Genomic DNA, 25,155 nt, shown 5'->3' on the forward strand with positions numbered 1-25,155 from the left:
TGCGGATGGTACCCAGGTATAGAGGAGAGAAGACTCCTCCGGACCAGGGTACCATAGAAAACTGCAAAGAAAAAAAAAAGAATAAAATAAAAAATAAATATATACTTACCTTCTGGCGGCCCCCCGCTGCACTCCTCCTCTCATGCCGGCAGTTCGCGATGTACTGAAGGACCTGTGCTGACATTATAGTCATGTGACAGCTCACGCGACGCTGACGTCGGCAGGTCCTTCAGTGTATCGCTGCTGGCAAGGGAGAACGGAGGGAAAGCAGGACACCGGGGGCCATCAGAGGGTAAGTATATATTTATTTTTTTAACATTCTTTCGGTCACACTATATAAATCCTTGCCGGTTGCATGGATTTATATAGTGTGACCAAGTTGTCAAACACTTTCCAAGTGATGCTAAAATCGCTTGGAAAGCGCTTGACAACCCGCATGCGGAAATGCAAGTGAAGAACGCTTCACTTCCGCTTGTCCCTGGCAGCAAAACGCATGTACAATCCGCATGCATAATCCGCATGTACAATCCGCATGCACAATCCGCATTGTGATGCAGCAGGCATCCCTTTAATGGTTCAGTGTGTGTTTTGACGGACCACGTACCTCCCTCAGCTGACTGGTCACATGACTGTGACATCACACAGGTCCTTTTGCACAACAGAAGGTCTGGACATGTGACTGTGAGATAAGCGCAGGTCCTGTGGCTGTTTCTATAGGATATAAAAACCCTGGTAATTTGAGACAGAAGTATGCAGGGGTGCAAGGGGTGTGATAGGCGTGAGGCTTGAGGCCTGTTACCTGTGTGTGTGGCACCGTGTGAGGCCTGATGAAGCTTGGTGGACTCCTGGAGGGTGAAGCCTGGATCCTTGTGTGTGTAAGTGATGCCAGTAAGCCTTGGAGAGCCAGAGGTTTTGGAGGATAAGTGTCCTGGAGGGCAGAGCCTGGATCTGTGTGTGTGAGAGATGCCAGTGGCCTTGGACGGGATAAGGGCTGGAGACCACGTGTGGTAAACTCTAGAGCCACAGCGGTGACGGAACCAAATGGACTGAAGCAGCTAAAACCTGACAAAGGTAATACACTTTGTTATATGGACATTGCTATAGTATTACCTTGCTGAAGGCTGTATCTGAAGCCAAGTGGGCCTGTCTGCCACTTGAGCTCGTGGACATTATATGTGTGAACTGCGGTTTATGAAGTATAATAAACTGCTGAAGTGTGAAAACCGGAAAGACATTGCTGGTGTGCATTAATTGACGCGCTGCAGCAAGTATTCCCCAGGATGATGACTAGCGCTGCCTTACAGCATGCACAATCCGCATGCACAATCCGCATGGACAATCCGCATGCGTTTTTTCTGCCAGGGAGATGCAGAAACTCACAGGATAAAATCCTGAGCATTTCTGCATCGTGGGCACACAGCCTAAAGCAGGTTTTCATCTATGCAGCTTGTACAAGTGAACTTCATTGTTTGAAAAGTGGGTTACCTGTCTAAGCCATGTTATTATAGTACCTTTTATATGGTTTACACAGGTGCATCATGGGCTTTTCCTGCCCTATGAGTAAAATGAAAGGCTAAAATACAATGTGGAAGCTTAATCAGAGAAATGTTTTATTTACATTCAGAACAGGTTTAAAAGAAACAAAATAACCATTACCACAGAAATATCATGTAGAAATATTATAGAAATAACATTTTACCATTATGTATAGAAATAATTCTAATTTTATAAAAGTGCATTTATGGGAGGATTGTGGGTAAGGTCTTTGGCTTTGCCCCGACCCCCCGGCCTGCCTCCGGTGTCTGATGTCTCAGCGTCCTGGAACTGAGATCATGATGCTGCTTTGGATAGCAAATCAATAGCCTTGAAAAACCCAGGAATAAGGGAAGGGGGTCTTTAGGGAAATTGGTCTCGAAAACAAGGCAGCGTGGAAAAATCTATTTTGTGGCTGTAGTCAACAACATCTCAGACCCAAGCGTTGTTGACTACCGAGAGCCACTCATCCCGGAACCAAAGGAGACGGCCGCCCACCCCGAGAAACATCCCAGGTGGGAATCTTCTAGATCCGGGCCTGGCAGACCAGCGCTGGTGGGTTCGTTGATGCCAGGAGGGGGCTAGCCTAAAGGAAGGTCTCTTCTTTTCCTGGTGGGCCGGAGTGTTGTCCTTTTGGTTGCTTTTCTACACTGAAAATTTCCGAAAGGACCATAACTGGACTGTGCGTCTCTTGGGAGGAGGGCATTTGGCCCTCTGTTGCAGAAACAAAATACTCTTACCCCCCAGGGCATTAGAGATCATCTTATCTAGCTCTTCGAAAAGGCAGGAGCCCTGGAAGGTGAGGCTGGTGGACTTTTTGGAAGCTGAATACAAGTTCCATGATTTCAGCTATGAGGCCATGGGGATGGTGATGTTGCCGGCTGCCAGGGCTGAATAGGGGGCTGCAGGGGGGCGGGCACACTCTCCTTATGGGGTCTCTGGGGGGATATAATGTTTGCAGGGGGCCATTTGCTGGGACGCCCCCCCCCCACAAGCGTGCATCACCCCCCCCCCCCCCACAAGCGTGCATCACCCCCCCCCCCCCCCACAAGCGTGCATCGTCCGCCCCCCCCACAAGCGTGCATCGTCCGCCCCCCCCACAAGCGTGCATCGTCCGCCCCCCCCCACAAGCGTGCATCGTCCGCCCCCCCCCACAAGCGTGCATCGTCCGCCCCCCCCCACAAGCGTGCATCGTCCGCCCCCCCCACAAGCGTGCATCGTCCGCCCCCCCCACAAGCGTGCATCGTCCGCCCCCCCACAAGCGTGCATCGTCCGCCCCCCCACAAGCGTGCATCGTCCGCCCCCCCACAAGCGTGCATCGTCCGCCCCCCCACAAGCGTGCATCGTCCGCCCCCCCCACAAGCGTGCATCGTCCGCCCCCCCCACAAGCGTGCATCGTCCGCCCCCCCCACAAGCGTGCATCGTCTGCCCCCCCCACAAGCGTGCATCGTCCGCCCCCCCCACAAGCGTGCATCGTCTGCCCCCCCAAGCGTGCATCGTCTGCCCCCCCACAAGCGTGCATCGTCTGCCTCCCCACAAGCGTGCATCGTCTGCCTCCCCACAAGCGTGCATCGTCTGCCTCCCCACAAGCGTGCATCGTCTGCCTCCCCACAAGCGTGCATCATCTGCCTCCCCACAAGCGTGCATCATCTGCCTCCCCACAAGCGTGCATCATCTGCCTCCCCACAAGCGTGCATCATCTGCCTCCCCACAAGCGTGCATCATCTGCCTCCCCACAAGCGTGCATCATCTGCCTCCCCACAAGTGTGCATCATCTGCCTCCCCACAAGCGTGCATCATCTGCCTCCCCACAAGCGTGCATCATCTGCCTCCCCACAAGCGTGCATCATCCGCCCCCCCACAAGCGTGCATCATCAAGCCCGCAGCATCCCCCCCAGAATACCTCCAGAGCCCGCAGCATGCCCTCAGTATCCCCACAGAGCACCCAGAGCCCGCAGCATGCACCCAGAGCCCCCACAAGCCTGCAGCATCCCTCCAGAGCAACCACCAGCCCGCAGCATGCCCCCACCAGAGCCATAGACATGCCACCACAGCCTGCAGCATCCCCACAGAGCCCCCACATGCGTGCATCATCAGCCCCCCCCAGCGTCCCCACAAACCCGCAGCATTCCTCCAGAGCCACCACCAGCCCACACAGCCCCCAGAGCAATAGACATGCCACCACAGCCCGCAGCATGCCCCCAGCATCCCCACCAGCCCGCAGCATCCCTCCAGAGCCACCACCAGCCCGTAGCATGCCCATAGAGCCCCCACCATGCCCTCAGCATCCCCACCAGCCCGCAGCATCCCTCCAGAGCCACCACCAGCCCGCAGCATCCCCCCAGAGCCACCACGAGCCCGCAGCATCCCTCCAGAGCCCCCACCAGCCCGCAGCATGCCTAGACAGCCCCCACTAGAGCAATAGACATGCCACCACAGCCCGCAGCATGCCCCCAGCATCCCCACCAGCCCGCAGCATCCCCCCCAGAGCCACCACCAGCCCGCAGCATCCCCCCAGAGCCCCCACCAGCCCGCAGCATGCCCCCACAAGCCCGCAGCATTCCTCCAGAGCCACCACCAGCCCGTAGCATGCCCACGGAGCTCCCAGAGCCCCCACACGCGTGCATCATCCCCCCCCCCCGAGCCCCCCCAAGCGTGCATCATCCGCCCCGCCCCCAAGCGTGCATCATCCGCCCCGCCCCCAAGCGTGCATCATCCGCCCCGCCCCCAAGCGTGCATCATCCGCCCCCCCCACAAGCGTGCATCATCCGCCCCCCCCACAAGCGTGCATCATCCGCCCCCCCCACAAGCGTGCATCATCCGCCCCCCCCACAAGCGTGCATCATCCGCCCCCCCCCACAAGCGTGCATCATCCGCCCCCCCCCACAAGCGTGCATCATCCGACCCCCCACAAGCGTGCATCATCCGCCCCCCCCCCACAAGCGTGCATCATCCGCCCCCCCCCCCACAAGCGTGCATCATCCGCCCCCCCCCCACAAGCGTGCATCATCCGCCCCCCCCCCACAAGCGTGCATCATCCGCCCCCCCACAAGCGTGCATCATCCGCCCCCCCACAAGCGTGCATCATCCGCCCCCCCCACAAGCGTGCATCATCCGCCCCCCCCACAAGCGTGCATCACCAAGCCCGCAGCATCCCCCCAGAATACCTCCAGAGCCCGCAGCATGCCCTCAGCATCCCCACAGAGCACTCAGAGCCCGCAGCATGCACCCAGAGCCCCCACAAGCCTGCAGCTTCCCTCCAGAGCAACCACCAGCCCGCAGCATGCCCCCACCAGAGCCATAGACATGCCACCACAGCCCGCAGCATCCCCCCAGAGCCCCCACACGCGTGCATCATCCCCCCCAGAGCCCCCACAAGCGTGCATCATCCGCCCCCCCCCCCACAAGCGTGCATCATCCGCCCCCCCCCCCACAAGCGTGCATCATCCGCCCCCCCCACAAGCGTGCATCATCCGCCCCCCCCACAAGCGTGCATCACCAAGCCCGCAGCATCCCCCACCCAGAATACCTCCAGAGCCCGCAGCATCCCCACAGAGCCCGCAGCATGCACCCAGGGCCCCCACAAGCCTGCAGCATCCCTCCAGAGCAACCACCAGCCCGCAGCATGCCCCCACCAGAGCCATAGACATGCCACCACAGCCCGCAGCATCCCCCCAGAGCCCCCACACGCGTGCATCATCCCCCCCAGAGCCCCCACAAGCGTGCATCATCCGCCCCCCCCCCCACAAGCGTGCATCATCCGCCCCCCCCCCCACAAGCGTGCATCATCCGCCCCCCCCCACAAGCGTGCATCATCCGCCCCCCCCACAAGCGTGCATCACCAAGCCCGCAGCATCCCCACAGAGCCCCCACACGCGTGCATCATCCGACCCCCCCCCCCCCAGAGCCCCCACACGGGTGCATCATCCCCCCCCCCGCAGATTACCTCCAGAGCCCGCAACATGCTCCCACAGAACCCGCACCAGCCCCATAGAGCACCCACGAGCCCGCAGCATGCCCCCAGAGCCACAAGCCCACAGCATGCCCCCACCATCCCCCACAGACCCGCAGCATCCCCCCAGAGCCACCATGAGCCCGCAGCATCCCTCCAGAGCCCCCACCAGCCAGCAGCATGCCCCCAGCATCCCTCCAAAGCCCCCACAAGCCCGCAGCATCCCTCCAGAGCCACCACCAGCCCGCAGCATGCCCACTGAGCCCCCACCAGAGCCATAGACATGCCACCACAGCCCGTAGCATCCCCACAGAGCTCCCAGAGCCCCCACACGCGTGCATCATCAGCCCCCACCAGCCCACAGCATGCCCCCACCATCCCCCACAGACCCGCAGCATCCCCCCCAGAGGCACCACCAGCCCGCAGCATCCCTCCAGAGCCCCCACCAGCCAGCATGCCCCCAGCATCCCTCCAGAGCCACCACCAGCCCGCAGCATGCCCACACAGCCCCCACCAGAGCAATAGACATGCCACCATGAGCCCGCTGCATCCCTCCAGAGCCACCATGAGCCCGCAGCATCCCTCCAGAGCCACCATGAGCCCGCAGCATCCCTCCAGAGCCCCCACCAGCCAGCAGCATGCCCCCAGCATCCCCACAGAGCCCCCACAAGCAAGCAGCATCCCTCCAGAGCCACCACCAGCTCGTAGCATGCCCACAGAGTCCCCACCAGAGCCGGCAGCATCCCCACAGAGCTCCCAGAGCCCCCACACGCGTGCATCATCATCAATCATCATCATCCCAGACCACCCAAAGCCCACAGCACCCCCCCAGAGCCCAGCACTGACCTCCTCCTGAAGCTTCACCGTATCACTTTCTGCATGAAACTATGGCCGTCTGGGTAGCGTCTAGTTTGGAGTTGATTTCTTGAGGGGGAGGAGTGATATCATGAAATCATGACGTCACCGGAAGGGGCGGAGCATTCTCAGCCCAGTGGAAATTAGCAGGGTTGCGTCTAGTTTGGAGTTGATTTTTTGTGGTCCTCAAACAATCAACTCCATTCTAGCTGATTCACCAGTGAGCCGTCTAAATCGGAGTTGATTTTTTGAGGCCTCATTTTATCAACTCCACTCTAGACGGCTCACTACTGAAGTGACTAGATCGGAGTGGATATTTTGTGGTCCTCATTCCAGCAACTCCACTCTAGACGGTTCACTGGTGAGGTGACTAGATCGGAGTTGAATTTTTGAGGCCTCACTGTAGTGACATGTTTTTGAGGACCTCATTTTAGCAACTCCACTCTAGCTGATTCACTGGTGAGGTGACTGGATCGGAGTTGATCTTTTGATGATCTCTCTGCAGCTTCTCCATTCTAGACAGTTCAGTTTCTACAGTGATGTTCCTCAAAAAATCACCTCCAATGTCCAGAATGGAGCAGATTCCCGGATCCTCATAGTCTGCAATGTAGTGGAATTGGAATGTACACACATTGTAGATATATATCAGCTTTATAATTCTAATGATTTCATGTTTTTATTTTTTAGGTACTTGCTGAAACTGTTATATTTATTACGTATTTCCAAAGGGCAAAATTTTATTTTTTTCATGATTAATCAAACTTGCATTTTATTATCGCTTTTTATAATATAAATAATCACACACAGCGCTGATCGTTCAGTTTTACGCGGGGAATAACATAACAGAGCGCAGCGAAAGAGTGCTCATAATTTACAACATTGTATTGGAGTGGATTTTTTGAGGACCTCATTTTAGCAGCTCCATTCTAGCTGATTCACTAGTGAGCCGTCTAGATCGGAGTGGATTTTTTGAGGATTTCCTGTAGCCTTCACTCTGTACAGTTTGGTGCTGAGGTGACTGAAATTGAGTTTTTCAAAGATTAGGTGTAGCCTCGTGAGGAAAAACATAACAGAGTGCAGCCGACAGTCCTCATAATTTACAACATAGGATTGGAGTGGATTTTTTGAGGTCCTCATTTGAGCAACTCCATTCTAGCTGATTCACTAGTGAGCCGTCTAGATCGGAGTGGATTTTTTGAGGACCTCATTTTAGCAACTCCATTCTAGCTGATTCACTAGAGAGCCGTCTAGATCGGAGTGGGTATTTTGAGGATATCCCTGTAGCCTCCAAACTGTACAGTTTGGTGCTGAGGTGACGGGAATCGAGTTTTTCAAAGAGTGAGCGGAGCTTTGCAGGGAGAAACATAACAGAGCGCAGCAACAGAGTCCTCATAATTTACAACATTGTATTGGAGTGGATCTTTTGAGGTCCTCATTTGAGCAACTCCATTCTAGCTGATTCACTAGTGAGCCGTATAGATCGGAGTGGATTTTTTGAGGATCTTCCTGTAGCCTTCACTATGTACAGTTTGGTGCTGAGGTGACGGGAATCGAGTTTTTCAAAGAGTGAGCGGAGCTTTGCAGGGAGAAACATAACAGAGCACAGCAACAGAGTCCTCATAATTTACAACATTGTATTGGAGTGGATTTTTTGAGGACCTCATTTTAGCAACTCCATTCTAGCTGATTCACTAGAGAGCCGTCTAGATCGGTGTGGATTTTTTGAGGATCTTCCTGTAGCCTTCACTCTGTACAGTTTGGTGCTGAGGTGACTGGAATTAAGTTTTTCAAAGATTAGGTGTAGCCTCGTGAGGAAAAACATAACAGAGCGCAGCCGACAGTCCTCATAATTTACAACATAGGATTGGAGTGGATTTTTTGAGGTCCTCATTTGAGCAACTCCATTCTAGCTGATTCACTAGTGAGCCATCTAGATCGGAGTGGATTTTTTGAGGACCTCATTTTAGCAACTCCATTCTAGCTGATTCACTAGAGAGCCGTCTAGATCGGAGTGGGTATTTTGAGGATATCCCTGTAGCCTCCAAACTGTACAGTTTGGTGCTGAGGTGACGGGAATCGAGTTTTTCAAAGAGTGAGCGGAGCTTTGCAGGGAGAAACATAACAGAGCACAGCAACAGAGTCCTCATAATTTACAACATTGTATTGGAGTGGATTTTTTGAGGACCTCATTTTAGCAACTCCATTCTAGCTGATTCACTAGAGAGCCGTCTAGATCGGTGTGGATTTTTTGAGGATCTTCCTGTAGCCTTCACTCTGTACAGTTTGGTGCTGAGGTGACAGGAATTAAGTTTTTCAAAGATTAGGTGTAGCCTCGTGAGGAAAAACATAACAGAGCGCAGCCGACAGTCCTCATAATTTACAACATAGGATTGGAGTGGATTTTTTGAGGTCCTCATTTGAGCAACTCCATTCTAGCTGATTCACTAGTGAGCCGTCTAGATCGGAGTGGATTTTTTGAGGACCTCATTTTAGCAACTCCATTCTAGCTGATTCACTAGAGAGCCGTCTAGATCGGAGTGGGTATTTTGAGGATATCCCTGTAGCCTCCAAACTGTACAGTTTGGTGCTGAGGTGACGGGAATCGAGTTTTTCAAAGAGTGAGCGGAGCTTTGCAGGGAGAAACATAACAGAGCGCAGCAACAGAGTCCTCATAATTTCCAACATTGTATTGGAGTGGATTTTTTGAGGTCCTCATTTGAGCAACTCCATTCTAGCTGATTCACTAGTGAGCCGTCTAGATCGGAGTGGATTTTTTGAGGATCTTCCTGTAGCCTTCACTCTGTACAGTTTGGTGCTGAGGTGACTGAAATTGAGTTTTTCAAAGATTAGGTGTAGCCTCGTGAGGAAAAACATAACAGAGTGCAGCCGACAGTCCTCATAATTTACAACATAGGATTGGAGTGGATTTTTTGAGGTCCTCATTTGAGCAACTCCATTCTAGCTGATTCACTAGTGAGCCGTCTAGATCGGAGTGGATTTTTTGAGGACCTCATTTTAGCAACTCCATTCTAGCTGATTCACTAGTGAGCCGTATAGATCGCAGTGGATTTTTTGAGGATCTTCCTGTAGCCTTCACTATGTACAGTTTGGTGCTGAGGTGACGGGAATCAAGTTTTTCAAAGAGTGAGCGGAGCTTTGCAGGGAGAAACATAACAGAGCACAGCAACAGAGTCCTCATAATTTACAACATTGTATTGGAGTGGATTTTTTGAGGACCTCATTTTAGCAACTCCATTCTAGCTGATTCACTAGAGAGCCGTCTAGATCGGTGTGGATTTTTTGAGGATCTTCCTGTAGCCTTCACTCTGTACAGTTTGGTGCTGAGGTGACTGGAATTAAGTTTTTCAAAGATTAGGTGTAGCCTCGTGAGGAAAAACATAACAGAGCGCAGCCGACAGTCCTCATAATTTACAACATAGGATTGGAGTGGATTTTTTGAGGTCCTCATTTGAGCAACTCCATTCTAGCTGATTCACTAGTGAGCCGTCTAGATCGGAGTGGATTTTTTGAGGACCTCATTTTAGCAACTCCATTCTAGCTGATTCACTAGAGAGCCGTCTAGATCGGAGTGGGTATTTTGAGGATATCCCTGTAGCCTCCAAACTGTACAGTTTGGTGCTGAGGTGACGGGAATCGAGTTTTTCAAAGAGTGAGCGGAGCTTTGCAGGGAGAAACATAACAGAGCGCAGCAACAGAGTCCTCATAATTTCCAACATTGTATTGGAGTGGATTTTTTGAGGTCCTCATTTGAGCAACTCCATTCTAGCTGATTCACTAGTGAGCCGTCTAGATCGGAGTGGATTTTTTGAGGATCTTCCTGTAGCCTTCACTCTGTACAGTTTGGTGCTGAGGTGACTGAAATTGAGTTTTTCAAAGATTAGGTGTAGCCTCGTGAGGAAAAACATAACAGAGTGCAGCCGACAGTCCTCATAATTTACAACATAGGATTGGAGTGGATTTTTTGAGGTCCTCATTTGAGCAACTCCATTCTAGCTGATTCACTAGTGAGCCGTCTAGATCGGAGTGGATTTTTTGAGGACCTCATTTTAGCAACTCCATTCTAGCTGATTCACTAGAGAGCCGTCTAGATCGGAGTGGGTATTTTGAGGATATCCCTGTAGCCTCCAAACTGTACAGTTTGGTGCTGAGGTGACGGGAATCGCGTTTTTCAAAGAGTGAGCGGAGCTTTGCAGGGAGAAACATAACAGAACGCAGCAACAGAGTCCTCATAATTTCCAACATTGTATTGGAGTGGATTTTTTGAGGTCCTCATTTGAGCAACTCCATTCTAGCTGATTCACTAGTGAGCCGTCTAGATCGGAGTGGATTTTTTGAGGATCTTCCTGTAGCCTTCACTCTGTACAGTTTGGAGCTGAGGTGACTGAGGCTATGTGCCCACGTTGCATTTATGAAGCAGAAAATTTCTGCTGCATAAATGCAAGTCCTCTCCCGGAAAAACGCATGCGGAATTCCGCACGCGTTTATCGCGCTTTTTTCGCGCGTTTATCACGCGTTTTCCACATGCGGAATTGCCTTGCGTTTTTTATGCATTGGACAAAGGCAATTCCGCTTGCGGAAACGCAAAATTAAATGACATGCTGCGGATTTTTGAACGCGGCATAAACGCTGCGGAAAAATCCGCAGCATGTGCATAGAAGTTGCGGAAACCCATTGGGGATCATGGGGTGCGGGTTACCAAGCATTTTACAAGCGTTTCCGCTGCGGAAATTCCGCATCAAAAACGCTTGTAAAACGCTACGTGGGCACACAGCCTTAAATTGAGTTTTTCAAAGATTAGGTGTAGCCTCGTGAGGAAAAACATAACAGAGTGCAGCCGACAGTCCTCATAATTTACAACATAGGATTGGAGTGGATTTTTTGAGGTCCTCATTTGAGCAACTCCATTCTAGCTGATTCACTAGTGAGCCGTCTAGATCGGAGTGGATTTTTTGAGGACCTCATTTTAGCAACTCCATTCTAGCTGATTCACTAGAGAGCCGTCTAGATCGGAGTGGGTATTTTGAGGATATCCCTGTAGCCTCCAAACTGTACAGTTTGGTGCTGAGGTGACGGGAATCGCGTTTTTCAAAGAGTGAGCGGAGCTTTGCAGGGAGAAACATAACAGAGCGCAGCAACAGAGTCCTCATAATTTACAACATTGTATTGGAGTGGATTTTTTGAGGACCTCATTTTAGCAACTCCATTCTAGCTGATTCACTAGAGAGCCGTCTAGATCGGTGTGGATTTTTTGAGGATCTTCCTGTAGCCTTCACTCTGTACAGTTTGGTGCTGAGGTGACAGGAATTAAGTTTTTCAAAGATTAGGTGTAGCCTCGTGAGGAAAAACATAACAGAGCGCAGCCGACAGTCCTCATAATTTACAACATAGGATTGGAGTGGATTTTTTGAGGTCCTCATTTGAGCAACTCCATTCTAGCTGATTCACTAGTGAGCCGTCTAGATCGGAGTGGATTTTTTGAGGACCTCATTTTAGCAACTCCATTCTAGCTGATTCACTAGAGAGCCGTCTAGATCGGAGTGGGTATTTTGAGGATATCCCTGTAGCCTCCAAACTGTACAGTTTGGTGCTGAGGTGACGGGAATCGAGTTTTTCAAAGAGTGAGCGGAGCTTTGCAGGGAGAAACATAACAGAGCGCAGCAACAGAGTCCTCATAATTTACAACATTGTATTGGAGTGGATTTTTTGAGGTCCTCATTTGAGCAACTCCATTCTAGCTGATTCACTAGTGAGCCGTCTAGATCGGAGTGGATTTTTTGAGGATCTTCCTGTAGCCTTCACTCTGTACAGTTTGGTGCTGAGGTGACTAAAATTGAGTTTTTCAAAGATTAGGTGTAGCCTCGTGAGGAAAAACATAACAGAGTGCAGCCGACAGTCCTCATAATTTACAACATAGGATTGGAGTGGATTTTTTGAGGTCCTCATTTGAGCAACTCCATTCTAGCTGATTCACTAGTGAGCCGTCTAGATCGGAGTGGATTTTTTGAGGACCTCATTTTAGCAACTCCATTCTAGCTGATTCACTAGTGAGCCGTATAGATCGCAGTGGATTTTTTGAGGATCTTCCTGTAGCCTTCACTATGTACAGTTTGGTGCTGAGGTGACGGGAATCAAGTTTTTCAAAGAGTGAGCGGAGCTTTGCAGGGAGAAACATAACAGAGCACAGCAACAGAGTCCTCATAATTTACAACATTGTATTGGAGTGGATTTTTTGAGGACCTCATTTTAGCAACTCCATTCTAGCTGATTCACTAGAGAGCCGTCTAGATCGGTGTGGATTTTTTGAGGATCTTCCTGTAGCCTTCACTCTGTACAGTTTGGTGCTGAGGTGACTGGAATTAAGTTTTTCAAAGATTAGGTGTAGCCTCGTGAGGAAAAACATAACAGAGCGCAGCCGACAGTCCTCATAATTTACAACATAGGATTGGAGTGGATTTTTTGAGGTCCTCATTTGAGCAACTCCATTCTAGCTGATTCACTAGTGAGCCGTCTAGATCGGAGTGGATTTTTTGAGGACCTCATTTTAGCAACTCCATTCTAGCTGATTCACTAGAGAGCCGTCTAGATCGGAGTGGGTATTTTGAGGATATCCCTGTAGCCTCCAAACTGTACAGTTTGGTGCTGAGGTGACGGGAATCGAGTTTTTCAAAGAGTGAGCGGAGCTTTGCAGGGAGAAACATAACAGAGCGCAGCAACAGAGTCCTCATAATTTCCAACATTGTATTGGAGTGGATTTTTTGAGGTCCTCATTTGAGCAACTCCATTCTAGCTGATTCACTAGTGAGCCGTCTAGATCGGAGTGGATTTTTTGAGGATCTTCCTGTAGCCTTCACTCTGTACAGTTTGGTGCTGAGGTGACTGAAATTGAGTTTTTCAAAGATTAGGTGTAGCCTCGTGAGGAAAAACATAACAGAGTGCAGCCGACAGTCCTCATAATTTACAACATAGGATTGGAGTGGATTTTTTGAGGTCCTCATTTGAGCAACTCCATTCTAGCTGATTCACGAGTGAGCCGTCTAGATCGGAGTGGATTTTTTGAGGACCTCATTTTAGCAACTCCATTCTAGCTGATTCACTAGAGAGCCGTCTAGATCGGAGTGGGTATTTTGAGGATATCCCTGTAGCCTCCAAACTGTACAGTTTGGTGCTGAGGTGACGGGAATCGCGTTTTTCAAAGAGTGAGCGGAGCTTTGCAGGGAGAAACATAACAGAACGCAGCAACAGAGTCCTCATAATTTCCAACATTGTATTGGAGTGGATTTTTTGAGGTCCTCATTTGAGCAACTCCATTCTAGCTGATTCACTAGTGAGCCGTCTAGATCGGAGTGGATTTTTTGAGGATCTTCCTGTAGCCTTCACTCTGTACAGTTTGGAGCTGAGGTGACTGAGGCTATGTGCCCACGTTGCATTTATGAAGCAGAAAATTTCTGCTGCATAAATGCAAGTCCTCTCCCGGAAAAACGCATGCGGAATTCCGCACGCGTTTATCGCGCTTTTTTCACGCGTTTATCACGCGTTTTCCACATGCGGAATTGCCTTGCGTTTTTTATGCATTGGACAAAGGCAATTCCGCTTGCGGAAACGCAAAATTAAATGACATGCTGCGGATTTTTGAACGCGGCATAAACGCTGCGGAAAAATCCGCAGCATGTGCATAGAAGTTGCGGAAACCCATTGGGGATCATGGGGTGCGGGTTACCAAGCATTTTACAAGCGTTTCCGCTGCGGAAATTCCGCATCAAAAACGCTTGTAAAACGCTACGTGGGCACACAGCCTTAAATTGAGTTTTTCAAAGATTAGGTGTAGCCTCGTGAGGAAAAACATAACAGAGTGCAGCCGACAGTCCTCATAATTTACAACATAGGAGTGGAGTGGATTTTTTGAGGTCCTCATTTGAGCAACTCCATTCTAGCTGATTCACTAGTGAGCCGTCTAGATCGGAGTGGATTTTTTGAGGACCTCATTTTAGCAACTCCATTCTAGCTGATTCACTAGAGAGCCGTCTAGATCGGAGTGGGTATTTTGAGGATATCCCTGTAGCCTCCAAACTGTACAGTTTGGTGCTGAGGTGACGGGAATCGCGTTTTTCAAAGAGTGAGCGGAGCTTTGCAGGGAGAAACATAACAGAGCGCAGCAACAGAGTCCTCATAATTTACAACATTGTATTGGAGTGGATCTTTTGAGGTCCTCATTTGAGCAACTCCATTCTAGCTGATTCACTAGTGAGCCGTATAGATCGCAGTGGATTTTTTGAGGACCTCATTTTAGCAACTCCATTCTAGCTGATTCACTAGAGAGCCGTCTAGATCGGGGTGGATTTTTTGAGGATCTTCCTGTAGCCTTCACTCTGTACAGTTTTGTGCTGAGGTGACTGGAATTGAGTTTTTCAAAGAGTCGGTGTAGCCTCGTGGGGAAAAACATAACAGAGTGCAGCCGACAGTCCTTATAATTTACAACATAGGATTGGAGTGGATTTTTTGAGGTCCTCATTTGAGCAACTCCATTCTAGCTGATTCACTAGAGAGCCGTCTAGATCGGAGTGGGTATTTTGAGGATATCCCTGTAGCCTCCAAACTGTACAGTTTGGTGCTGAGGTGACTGGAATTGAGTTTTTCAAAGAGTGAGAGGATCTTCGTAGGGAGAAACATAACAGAGCGCAGCAACAGAGTCCTCATAATTTACAACATTGTATTGGAGTGGATTTTTTGAGGACCTCATTTGAGCAACTCCATTCTAGCTGATTCACTAGTGAGCCGTATAGATCGGAGTGGGTTTTTAGATGATGTCCCTGTAGCTTCTATTCTGTACAGTTCATTGCTGAGCTGACTAGAATGGAGTTGCTGGAGCGATGTCCTCATAGGATCAAATGCAATCTAGACGGCTCATGACTGAAACCTCCAGAATGGCGTTAATTCCAGGAGCTCCTCATAGATTCCAATCTAGTGGCATAGGAATTATATATGGATGTATGTATTGTCACTTTTTGTAACATAAATAATTACACACAGCACTGATTGTTCAGTTTTGGCCGAATTTGACTTTTACTGTATTTTTCACCAATCACAGCCACAGCATCGACATTTCTGAAGAGTGGGCGGAGCTATAAAACATTTATGTGATCATTTTTGCCACTTTTGTGATGTAAATTATGATAATGTCCACCCGCTCTTCAAAATGCTGGGGCTGACCAGGACTTGTGGACAGACAAGAAAAGTAACATTTTGTCAAACATGAACAATCAGAGCTTTGTGTAAGTTTTTAAACTGTGAAAAGTGATAATATAAAAAAAATTTTTTTTAAGTTAACCAAAAAAAAAAAACTGGCCCAGCTTTGTACCTCTCACCTTTTATTAATACTGGCTTGCAAAATTTGTTTCTTAATGAATTGTGGCTGTAATCTTGTATAATGTCTGCCAAGAAATAATAAAACACCCTGCAGCAACTCCAATCTATATGTCTCAGCACAGAGATGACAAGATTGAGCTGCTGCCCTGAGGTCCATGATTTGTGGGCACAATGTACTGTGTATAAGGACGTCCTCTTTACAGAAACTTCATTCTAGATGTCTCAGTACAGAGGTGACTAGATCAGAGTTACTGCACCGAGGCTCATGATTTCTGTGCACTGTACTGTGTATAAGGACGTCCTCTGTACAGTAACTTCAGTCTTGATGTCTCAGTACAGAGGTGACTAGATCGGAGTTGATGTACTGAGGTCCATGATCTCTGTGTACTGTACTGTGTATAAGGACATCCTCTGTACAGTAACTTCAGTCTATTTGTCTCAGTACAGAGGTAACTAGATCAGAGTTGCTGTACTGAGATTCATAGTTTGTGTGCACTGTACTGTGTATAAGGACGTCCTCTGTACAGTAACTTCAGTCTAGATGTCTCAGTACAGAGGTGACTAGATCAGAGTTACTGCACCGAGGCTCATGATTTCTGTGCACTGTACTGTGTATATGGATGTCCTCTGTACAGCAACTCCATTCTGTCTCACTACAGAGGTGACTAGATGGGAGTTGCTGCCCTGAGGTTCATAATATTTGGGCAGGCAGTAATGTCTATAAGGGAGTCACCTGGAAACGGTGATCCCTGCACGGCCTTACTCCCCTGATGGTGGGGCCGATGAAACGCGTCGGGAGAAAACACACTTGAGATAGCGATTTATTGAGACAATTGGTCCGGAGGCTGGTATGTCACATGATGAGGGCATAGAGCTGCAAGAGAAAGTGTGGACAGTGAATAAACTCGGCGAGGTCGTTCGTCATTTCATAACGTTTTTTTAGCACACACAAGTCTTTTGATTGTTTTATCAGGTATATCCAGGTAGAAACTTTAATAGAGCTAATGTATCCTGACATCTCCTGGTGAGGGATGTCTGGAGCCAGGACCATCTTAAGTTCAAATCTAATGAGATAAAGATACTGCTGAGTTCTAGGCCCTATTATTGATGCTTTGCATTAAAGGCAAAAAAGAGGGAGGAGAGGGTTCAACTCACCATCCCCTCGGAGTTTGTTTGTATGCTGCGTTCTTCACCCCCGCCCTCTCATCAAGACTGGCATGAACATTAATCAGGTGCATAGTTCTTTTAAGGTGATAACGCAGCAATTTAGCTCGAGTAGTTAATATTTTGTATGCATTTATGTACAGTACAGACCAAAAGTTTGGACACACCTCATTTAAAGATTTTTCTGTATTTTCATGACTTTGAAAACTGTACATTCACACTGAAGGCATCAAAACTATGAATTAACACATGTGGAATTATATACGTAACAAAAAAGTATGAAACAACGGAAAATATGTCTTATATTCTAGGTTCTTCAAAGAGAATGCCAAGAGTGTGCAAAGCAGTCATCAAAGCAAAAGGTGGCTACTTTGAAGAACCTAGAATATAAGACATATTTTCAGTTTTTTCACACTTTTTTTTTTGTTAAGTATATAATTCCACATGTGTTAATTCATAGTTTTGATGCCTTCAGTGTGAATGTACAATTTTCATAGTCATGAAAATACAGAAAAATCTTTAAATGAGAAGGTGTGTCCAAACTTTTGGTCTGTACTGTACATAAATGACATAGCCGAGTGCTGTGATGGCCTATTTTTTATTAGTCCCATACAAAATCCATGAATGGATGGACAGACCTGTGCTATGTATACGTGAAAATTACTTAATTAAACATGGACAGTCTTTCCTAAGTAACATTGGGGTCCCTGGTGGTCCTAACCTCAGCAACTTATGTTTTATCCAATATGACTAACAGCACGTCCCTCACTCGGCCTGTGTTCATGGACTGTAATGTAATCAGGCCTAGGTCAACATTTCTTGTTGCATCTAGTGGATGTGAACCCTTCCCCCATCCAGAGGCTGATCCCAGTAGACAGAACAATAGACTCATATTTGGCCCAGTCAGTTGCGTGGTGACTCCCAACGCTGGAGGGTCTCAGGCTGCGGCCAGATCCTCGTGGCGTGTGTGGATTGATAGAAGTTGCCATGTGGGATTGTGTTGTGTCCCTCATCTGCTGGACCCATTGAACTCATCCAAGGACTATTTCTATATTTTCCCTGGCGTCGGATTACCGGGAGACACCCCCGGACTTGTTTCTGCTGTTATGGACTCTTTGCGGACTAGCAGAATTACCTTCATTCGTGCTGTTCCATTTTCCCTGTTCAATCCAACGAGATTTATTTGATCATCGGCCTGGTGTCCCTTCCTGCTCTGTCACACACCCCGTCACAGTGACCACTAAAAATTTAGTTCTCCAGGCCACCTGGAATGCAAAACCACCACAGAAGGTTGTGATGCACCAAGATTGCCAAAGAAACACTGCTGTGACCTAATAAAATAGTCTGCAGGAGGAACACGATCCACATTGTTGCAGATCTATTATTGTGGACATTTGTGTAGATACTTCTGGATTTTTTGAAAATATAACGTTTATACACCTTGATAGTTTGATCTCTATCAGTTACTGGTCATTAATGCCACAACAAGCTTCTCTCAAACTGTTTAATTAAAAAAAATATAAATAACAAAACATTGACAAAGGCAAAACGTTTGTACCAGAGTAACCTGTGATTTTAGTTACATATAAAAAACATCTATATGAAGAAGTTACTGACATTTGTAAAATACAAAAAGTAACAAACAAATGTAACATTACACAAAACATGTTGCTCATAGTTCCTGCCATTAGAATGAGGTCTGTATGTAGTACACTAAGATGGCACGGATCATCCACAATCAATGGAGGACTTCTGAGATATGAAGACTTTGAATTGATATTGCGTGTCATGGTGCGCAGGAGTAATGGCAGAGATCACATGGATCAGGTCACACAAGGAGGCAGGATCTGCTTTGAATGGTTTTTCCAAACAAAATACATTTTCATCAATAGATCTTGGGATAAGGCCGGCTTTCTTTCAGCTTTCCCGGCCCATTAAGATACTTTGTTCTGCCCTCAGCAGTGCAGAGAGAAGTGCACCTGCGCAGGAGCGCAATGGAGGAGACTGTGTATATGACATAGGACGCGTTATCCAAATGAAGCAGACCAGGACGCCATTCACAAAATAGGAGGCGTTGTGCCCAGATCAGCAAGGCCCAACAGACCAGGCTGCCCCTCCAGTGAGAATAAATGCTGTTTTTTAAATTATTACAGACTGGCCTGGGGACTTGTATACAGCCTTGTGGAATAAGGTGATGGAAGGTGAACATGATGGGGGACGACTACTGGGCGCTTCACAGAGAAGGTCCACAGCCTTGTATAAGACAAAAGGGAGCGAGAGAAGCTTTGAAGGGAATAGGAGCAAAAATTAATTTCCAATAATGTTGCCGAATGACTGGTGAACACATTTTTATATATAATAGTGTAAATTTGTGGGTACAATAAAGAGGTCTCTTGTACATGTAGCTTATACGCAATTTTGTGTGCATTTTTTAGGGGGGCAAAATCAATACTTTTGGGTGGGCAGGGGGGGTCAGGGCATAAAAAAAAATAAAAGTCAGTCATTGGATTTGAATAAATTTTCATAAAGCCAAATTTTACATACCTGTATCATTATTCCAAGACCTATTAAAGTGTATATTGTTCATGTGATAAACCCTTTACTGTTTTTGTTTGTAGCGAATATGTTAATGTGCAACAGATATTATACACACACACATAATATGCATATATAAATAGAATAGTAAACAACTATTTCAAGCCACTTAAAGTGGTAAAGTGCAAAGAAAAAGAAATCCAACTCGTAAATATTAAATTAAAATTAGTTCCATCAAGTTTGCTATAACCTAAGGTCAGCATTGGAAGACAGTATGATTATTTAACAGACATTTGAAGAGGAGGCCGGGCATTTGACCAGACCTTTCTATCAGCCTTGTCCAATTGTAATCTTCAAATCTACAGGAGAAGACTGATGGATGGGCCTAGTTACATGTGCTTTCACCAGCAGCCATTGCATGGAGTGGAGAACTGTGCAGTCTGTGAGGATAAAGTGTCAACTGTATAATAGTAAGTACCACAAAAATAGGTCCTCAACACATCTGATTAATCTTTATTTTATGTGCCTGACCTTATTAACTTATTCTGCAGCCACAATAGACACTGTAATACAGCAGCCATAAGAGATAAATAGTGCAAAATTTTCAATTACAACTAGTTTGCAAAATATTTTTTTCTAGGTCATAAACGTATGAATTCAAGAAAAGTAACTAGCAACTAGCCACAAAAGGTGGACAAGCTCTAAGTGTGAGATAGATATATATAATCTCTATCTATATCAAAAACACCCAACCCTACCTAAAGTAAATTTTTGTTTTTATTCTCTAGGCACATGGGACAGTAAAAGCGTTTTCTTGTTGTAACAAGTTTGTCATCTTTTTTGATATTTACACATGCTAAGTGAAACCATGATTTGCACAAGGAACATTCCACCATATGTTCATGTGCTTTGTACACGTGGCAAAGGCAGTAAGTTGTAAGAGTTAACCTTTTTTTATATATTTTCTGACGAAGCTTGGTTTCATAAGGAAATAATTCCAAACGACCCTTTTCTAGGCATAAAATTAGATGACTGCGCATCTCAGCCTGGTTAAATTCTACACTCTTTAGATCTACACCTTCGGCTAATGCCACTGCATTGGCAATTGCAAAAAGCCCACAATCATTTGCTCCATTTTGTTTCTGGCAACACATAATTGTAACATCCAGAATTTTATTACAGCCGTGGAAAAGTGGTTTGTACATTTTCAAAATTTGTTTTTTCAGAGTGTCAGAAATGGAAGAGGAGTGCAATGAGTTAAATACAGTGACCGAATTGTTGTTACATGCTGAAACTAGCCAATGTGCGCCAACATGGTGGATCTGGATGATATGGCTGCCAGTTACCAAAGGAATGTCAGAATGGGCCAACACTACTGTGTCCATCAAACCTGATACTTTAGGGCATGCTTTTATAATTAAATTCTGGCACGCATTAATTATATTATCGTCTAACCATTCTTGCTCGGTTATCAAGGCACGATCCCTGAAGCTCAATTTTATATTCTTTACAGTGACCCACACACAATCCAGCTTTTCTGTTGGGGGTGTTTGTGGGGTAGCCCCTTGTCCATCTACATTCACAGTTTCCCATACATCAGCTGTTTTATTCTCTGCCTTAGATCCTACTCTGTGAATGTCCATGTTTTTTTGTTTCCCATATTTTCTTACAGGAAGCTCCTGTATAGCTTTTGAGACTGTTATTTTTGGTGCTGGTTTCAGTGGCAAGCCACCTTCTTGGGGGATTTGTTCCCGTAATTGTAAATACAAATTACTTAATTCAACAGTGAGATGTTTCACAAAGTCTTGATTGTCCAAAAGATATACTGAGTCTATAAATCTTTTTAACACTTTGACACAATGGCGAATCAAATAGGTCAGCCGATTTCTCCTCCTAGAGGGCAATTCGTGCAGTGTTGGATCTGAACGGACACTATTTTGTGGTCTACACTCGTGTTCTTGTAAACCATTGTCACAATGCCTAGTGTTTGTGTCCACAAAACAATCACTATCCAGGATAAAAAGGGGGTTTTCAGAGTATGCTGGATTAATGTCATGCCACTGCCAATTTGCAACACGCAAAATTAAACACATGTGTTTACATGGTAGCAGAAATTTCTGCCAGTCTTTGCATGTGCAAGTGGGCCCATCCAATCCAACACAAACAGTATGCATTTTTTCTAAGTCAATTGCAGACTCGCTTTTAACTTCAAAAAGTCCCTTATCAGAGTCCAAACATTTAAGGTGTGACAAATCAAGGCCACTGTAGTAACGCTGCATTACATGGTCAATGAATCCACGAGGCCGATTTTTTAAAAACGATGGGACTTCTACGACGTATTTTCGGTAATAGTCAGAACTCGTTAAATTCATCTGTACGTATCTGTGAAAATAAAACAAGTCAGTTAAAAAAAAAAAAGCTGTTAACCTGAAGGTATAGGGTGAATTGACAGGTTAATAGGGTTTGGAAGCCGCACTGAAAGCCCTGCTGCTGTGAGTAGAGATGGGCAAACTGCTCGGTTTTACCCGGGTTTGTGAGCGGGGTTGCTTTGTTAAAGCAAACTGCTAATAACCATACTGATTATACTTACCGAGTCTGCGTTGTCTTCCAGCTCTGCTGCGGTGCTGCATCACTTTCGGGGGGAATAGTCACGTGACTGGCCACAGCCAATCACATACACTCAGAAGATAAGGGGCGGCCCAGAAGTGACGCAGCGATTCTTCACAGCAGGAAGAGAGAACGCCTACCCAGTAAGTATATTAGGTGTAGTAACTATTTGCTTGCTTTAACGGAGTAACCCCGGTCACGAACCCGGGTAAAGCCAAACAGTTCGCCCATCCCTAGCCATGAACAACTGAAGATGTTTCCTTAGCAGTGCATCAGTAAATAGTGCGCAGTGGCTGTAAACACATCCCGACACTGACTGACAGCTGGCTGTACAGTGCATCAGTAGAGAGGTTGTGGCTTCAAAATCTATCATTTGCCAATGGATGATGTGGATATTCATGTGATTAAAACAAAATTCTAATTTCATTAGTCTGCTACAACAAACAGAAAAAAAAAATAATTTGAAGTTGAAACACTCACTCTGGGGTATCTATACACCCATTTTTTGTTTTGTCATTTAAAAACAAACAAAAACAAATACAAGAACCTGTTTAATAGTAATAAATGAAGTTTTAAAACATAGCCTTCAAAAATTATGTGAAAAAAAAAAGCATTATATTTTGGACTTTTTGGTCCCATTCTTGGTTTTGCATAAAGTGGTTGTCCAATGCTTGGACTACTCCTTCTCACTCCCCATGTTCAACCCCAGAATAATAAAGCCTATACTCCCCTCTAGTGCCAGTCCGGTTCCAGTGATGTCCGAACTCGCGTTTCCATAGCCCAGGTGCCATTTTTATGACATGTGAGCTTCACAACCAATCATCACCAGTTTCCTTCTCCCCACCTTCAAATTCTTAAGTGAACTCTGCATCTGCCACCCACTTCATATCAATTGCTCCTGCATACCAAGCCAAGGAGAATGAAGGTGGAGGTGACTAGTCTCGGACCTTGCTTGTCATAACAATGTCATCTAGGCTCCAGGAAGGATCGTTCTGACATCGCTTGAACAGTGCCGGCCCAAGGGTATTTTTTTCTTTTTAGATGGGTGCGCACATGGAGAATAAGAAGTGGTTGTCCTACAAGTGGACAACCCCTTAAAGCTGGAGACACACTGGGCAAAATGCATGCGATATACTCGCAAGAGTCTCGCATGCCTCACCTGGCACGACCGCCAGCTCTCTGGACAGGAGTGTATCAGGTGCATGTGTTTCTGTAAAGCTGCTGACCCGATCCTGTCCAGAGAGCCGGTGGTCGTGCCAGTTGAGGCATGTGAGACTCGTGGGAGTATCTCACATGCATTTCACCCAGTGTGTTTCTGGCTTTAAAGCAACATTCCATGCTTTTTTTTTTTATTTATTGCACCACTGGAGTGGTGCTTTAAATTTAATTCCCCTGCCTCTTGTCTTATACTTACCCTCCCGACCCGTGGCTTCATCCTTTAAGTGCCGCGTCACTCCTATGGCAACATCTTTTGTATAGAAGTCCGAAGTAACCTCACAAGTGTTCAATGCAGTATGAGAGGCAGATCTAGGCTCTCGTAAAGATGTATTGATTTGTGACCTACAGCAACCCCATAAAAAACTGGAGCTGCTGGCAGATCCCAAATCTCCACTAACTGTAGTAACGCTGGAAACAGATGAAAACTGAGGCAGGTGAGTGTAAAGACTGGAGCCAGAGGCCTTGCATTTAAGCACCACTGTACTGTTAAAAAAAAAAAAAAAAAAGATAAATTGTGCTTTAAGTAATGGGCAACCCGAAATACGATCCATGATGCCTGAATCACAGGCAGCATAAAAGATACTGGCTACATTATATTGTAGATATCTTGGTTCATAGTAACTCTGTAAAGCATGCTGGTACCATGTGTCTTAGATGACAAGTGCTTGAAGCACGTCTGTCCACAGAAAGCTTCTGTACATCACACTTCAAAAACTGATAGGGAGAGACCTGTCAGTCATACAGAGCAGGACAGGGAGAATAGTTTGGGGAAGGACCTGCTGTTTGCACTTGTAATCTGAGACACGTGGTTCCCAGCATGCTTTTCAGAGTTACTAAGAAATGCTGCAACATCCTGGAGTAAGATAACACATCTGCAATATAATCTAGCCAGTATCATGTATGCTGCCTGCAGTTCGGGCATCATGGATCTGATGACAGGATCCCTTTAAAAAGGAATATTCAAAGATTAAATTGATTTACTAACTAGAAAAAAACCTATGTGAAAAAATGCAGGTAAATGGGAGAAGAAAACAGCTAAAAAATATTTAACACTATTGGTAAGGTTAAGTTCATGATATGTATGATTACAGGCATACACTAAAAAGTACTGAAAAGGACTTACTTTTGATACATATCTGTGAAAAATTCAAAATGCAGAACACGGATCAACTGGCTTAAATTACAGTTTTTCAGACTTGATAGATAAGAATGCTTCAAAGTCTGATGTTGCCTTTCTAGACCATTGTTGGTATTGATTCCAAATTGTTGTGTCCCAGTACGATACACATGTGCCCATTTCTTGTAAGAAAAAAAAAATCATGTTAGAGCATACTGATACGGCAAAGCAGCCCTATAAAGTAACAATTAAAAATAAAAAAATGGTGTTATGAAGACAGATTTTACTTACAAGATATAGATAACATACAGCTTGTTATGCCAAGCAAGCCTTTAACCCTGCTCTGCATATTGTAAAAACTATGTTTCTTTGTACTTGATGCAAAAAATATATGTTGTTTTGAGTAAAAATTTACTTGCCTGTGATTAGGTAGTATTTTCAATCAGATTTGAAATATTGGATATTAATATAATCATAATGACCCATAAAATAAATCTATAGTATCAATAAATCTAAAATCAAAAGATATTTGTTGGTTTACCTTTATATCCGGTAGCCATTTATGTGAGAACCACATTCTCAACATCTTATTTCTCTTCCAGACATTGCTAGATGTTAGAGTAGCCAAGGCTGTATCATGTTCTTCTCTTGAAGAAGCAAGAGCTATGCCCCGAAGCAAGGCCAGAACCTTTTTTATTTTCATGAACACCATGCACTTTTTGGTTAACCCATTCTGTCCAAGCTTTCTCCCGATGAAAGTCACACAACTTTATGTCAGCATCTAAACATA

General features: G+C 46.4%; 2 protein-coding genes and 1 long non-coding RNA gene across 4 annotated transcripts in view; 1 reads left to right on the top strand and 2 right to left on the bottom strand.

Moving 5' to 3' along the window:
• Window positions 1-18,378: 18,378 nt before the first annotated feature.
• Window positions 18,379-25,054, bottom strand: LOC141230066 (uncharacterized). 2 transcript variants are annotated; one of them, XM_073667554.1, is made up of 3 exons: window positions 24,907-25,054; window positions 24,372-24,547; window positions 18,379-21,805 (listed from the first exon to the last, which is right to left on the bottom strand). In XM_073667554.1, the coding sequence occupies exons 1-3, from the start codon at window positions 24,949-24,951 to the stop codon at window positions 20,182-20,184; spliced, it is 1,845 nt and encodes a 614-aa protein (XP_073523655.1). In that variant the 5' UTR covers window positions 24,952-25,054; the 3' UTR covers window positions 18,379-20,181. The 2 variants fall into 2 exon arrangements, with proteins under 2 accessions (XP_073523655.1, XP_073523656.1); XM_073667555.1 differs by lacking the exons at window positions 24,372-24,547; window positions 24,907-25,054 and adding an exon at window positions 22,014-22,100.
• LOC141230068 (uncharacterized) overlaps window positions 19,512-25,155 on the top strand; it is a 30,838-nt gene continuing 25,194 nt past the window's right edge. The window contains exons 1-2 of the long non-coding RNA XR_012296643.1: window positions 19,512-19,893; window positions 22,035-22,173. This is a non-coding gene — a long non-coding RNA (uncharacterized lncRNA). The remainder of the gene's footprint in view (window positions 19,894-22,034; window positions 22,174-25,155) is intronic.
• The window catches only part of LOC141230067 (uncharacterized), a 31,638-nt gene continuing 31,537 nt past the window's right edge, over window positions 25,055-25,155 (bottom strand). The window contains exon 8 of the transcript XR_012296642.1: window positions 25,055-25,146. The gene's annotated coding sequence lies outside the window, so the exon portion shown is untranslated. The remainder of the gene's footprint in view (window positions 25,147-25,155) is intronic.

This window comes from Phyllobates terribilis, unplaced genomic scaffold (genome assembly GCF_046119375.1).
Source record: "Phyllobates terribilis strain yellow unplaced genomic scaffold, ASM4611937v1 Scaffold_490__1_contigs__length_1340456, whole genome shotgun sequence".
NCBI lineage: Eukaryota > Metazoa > Chordata > Amphibia > Anura > Dendrobatidae > Phyllobates > Phyllobates terribilis.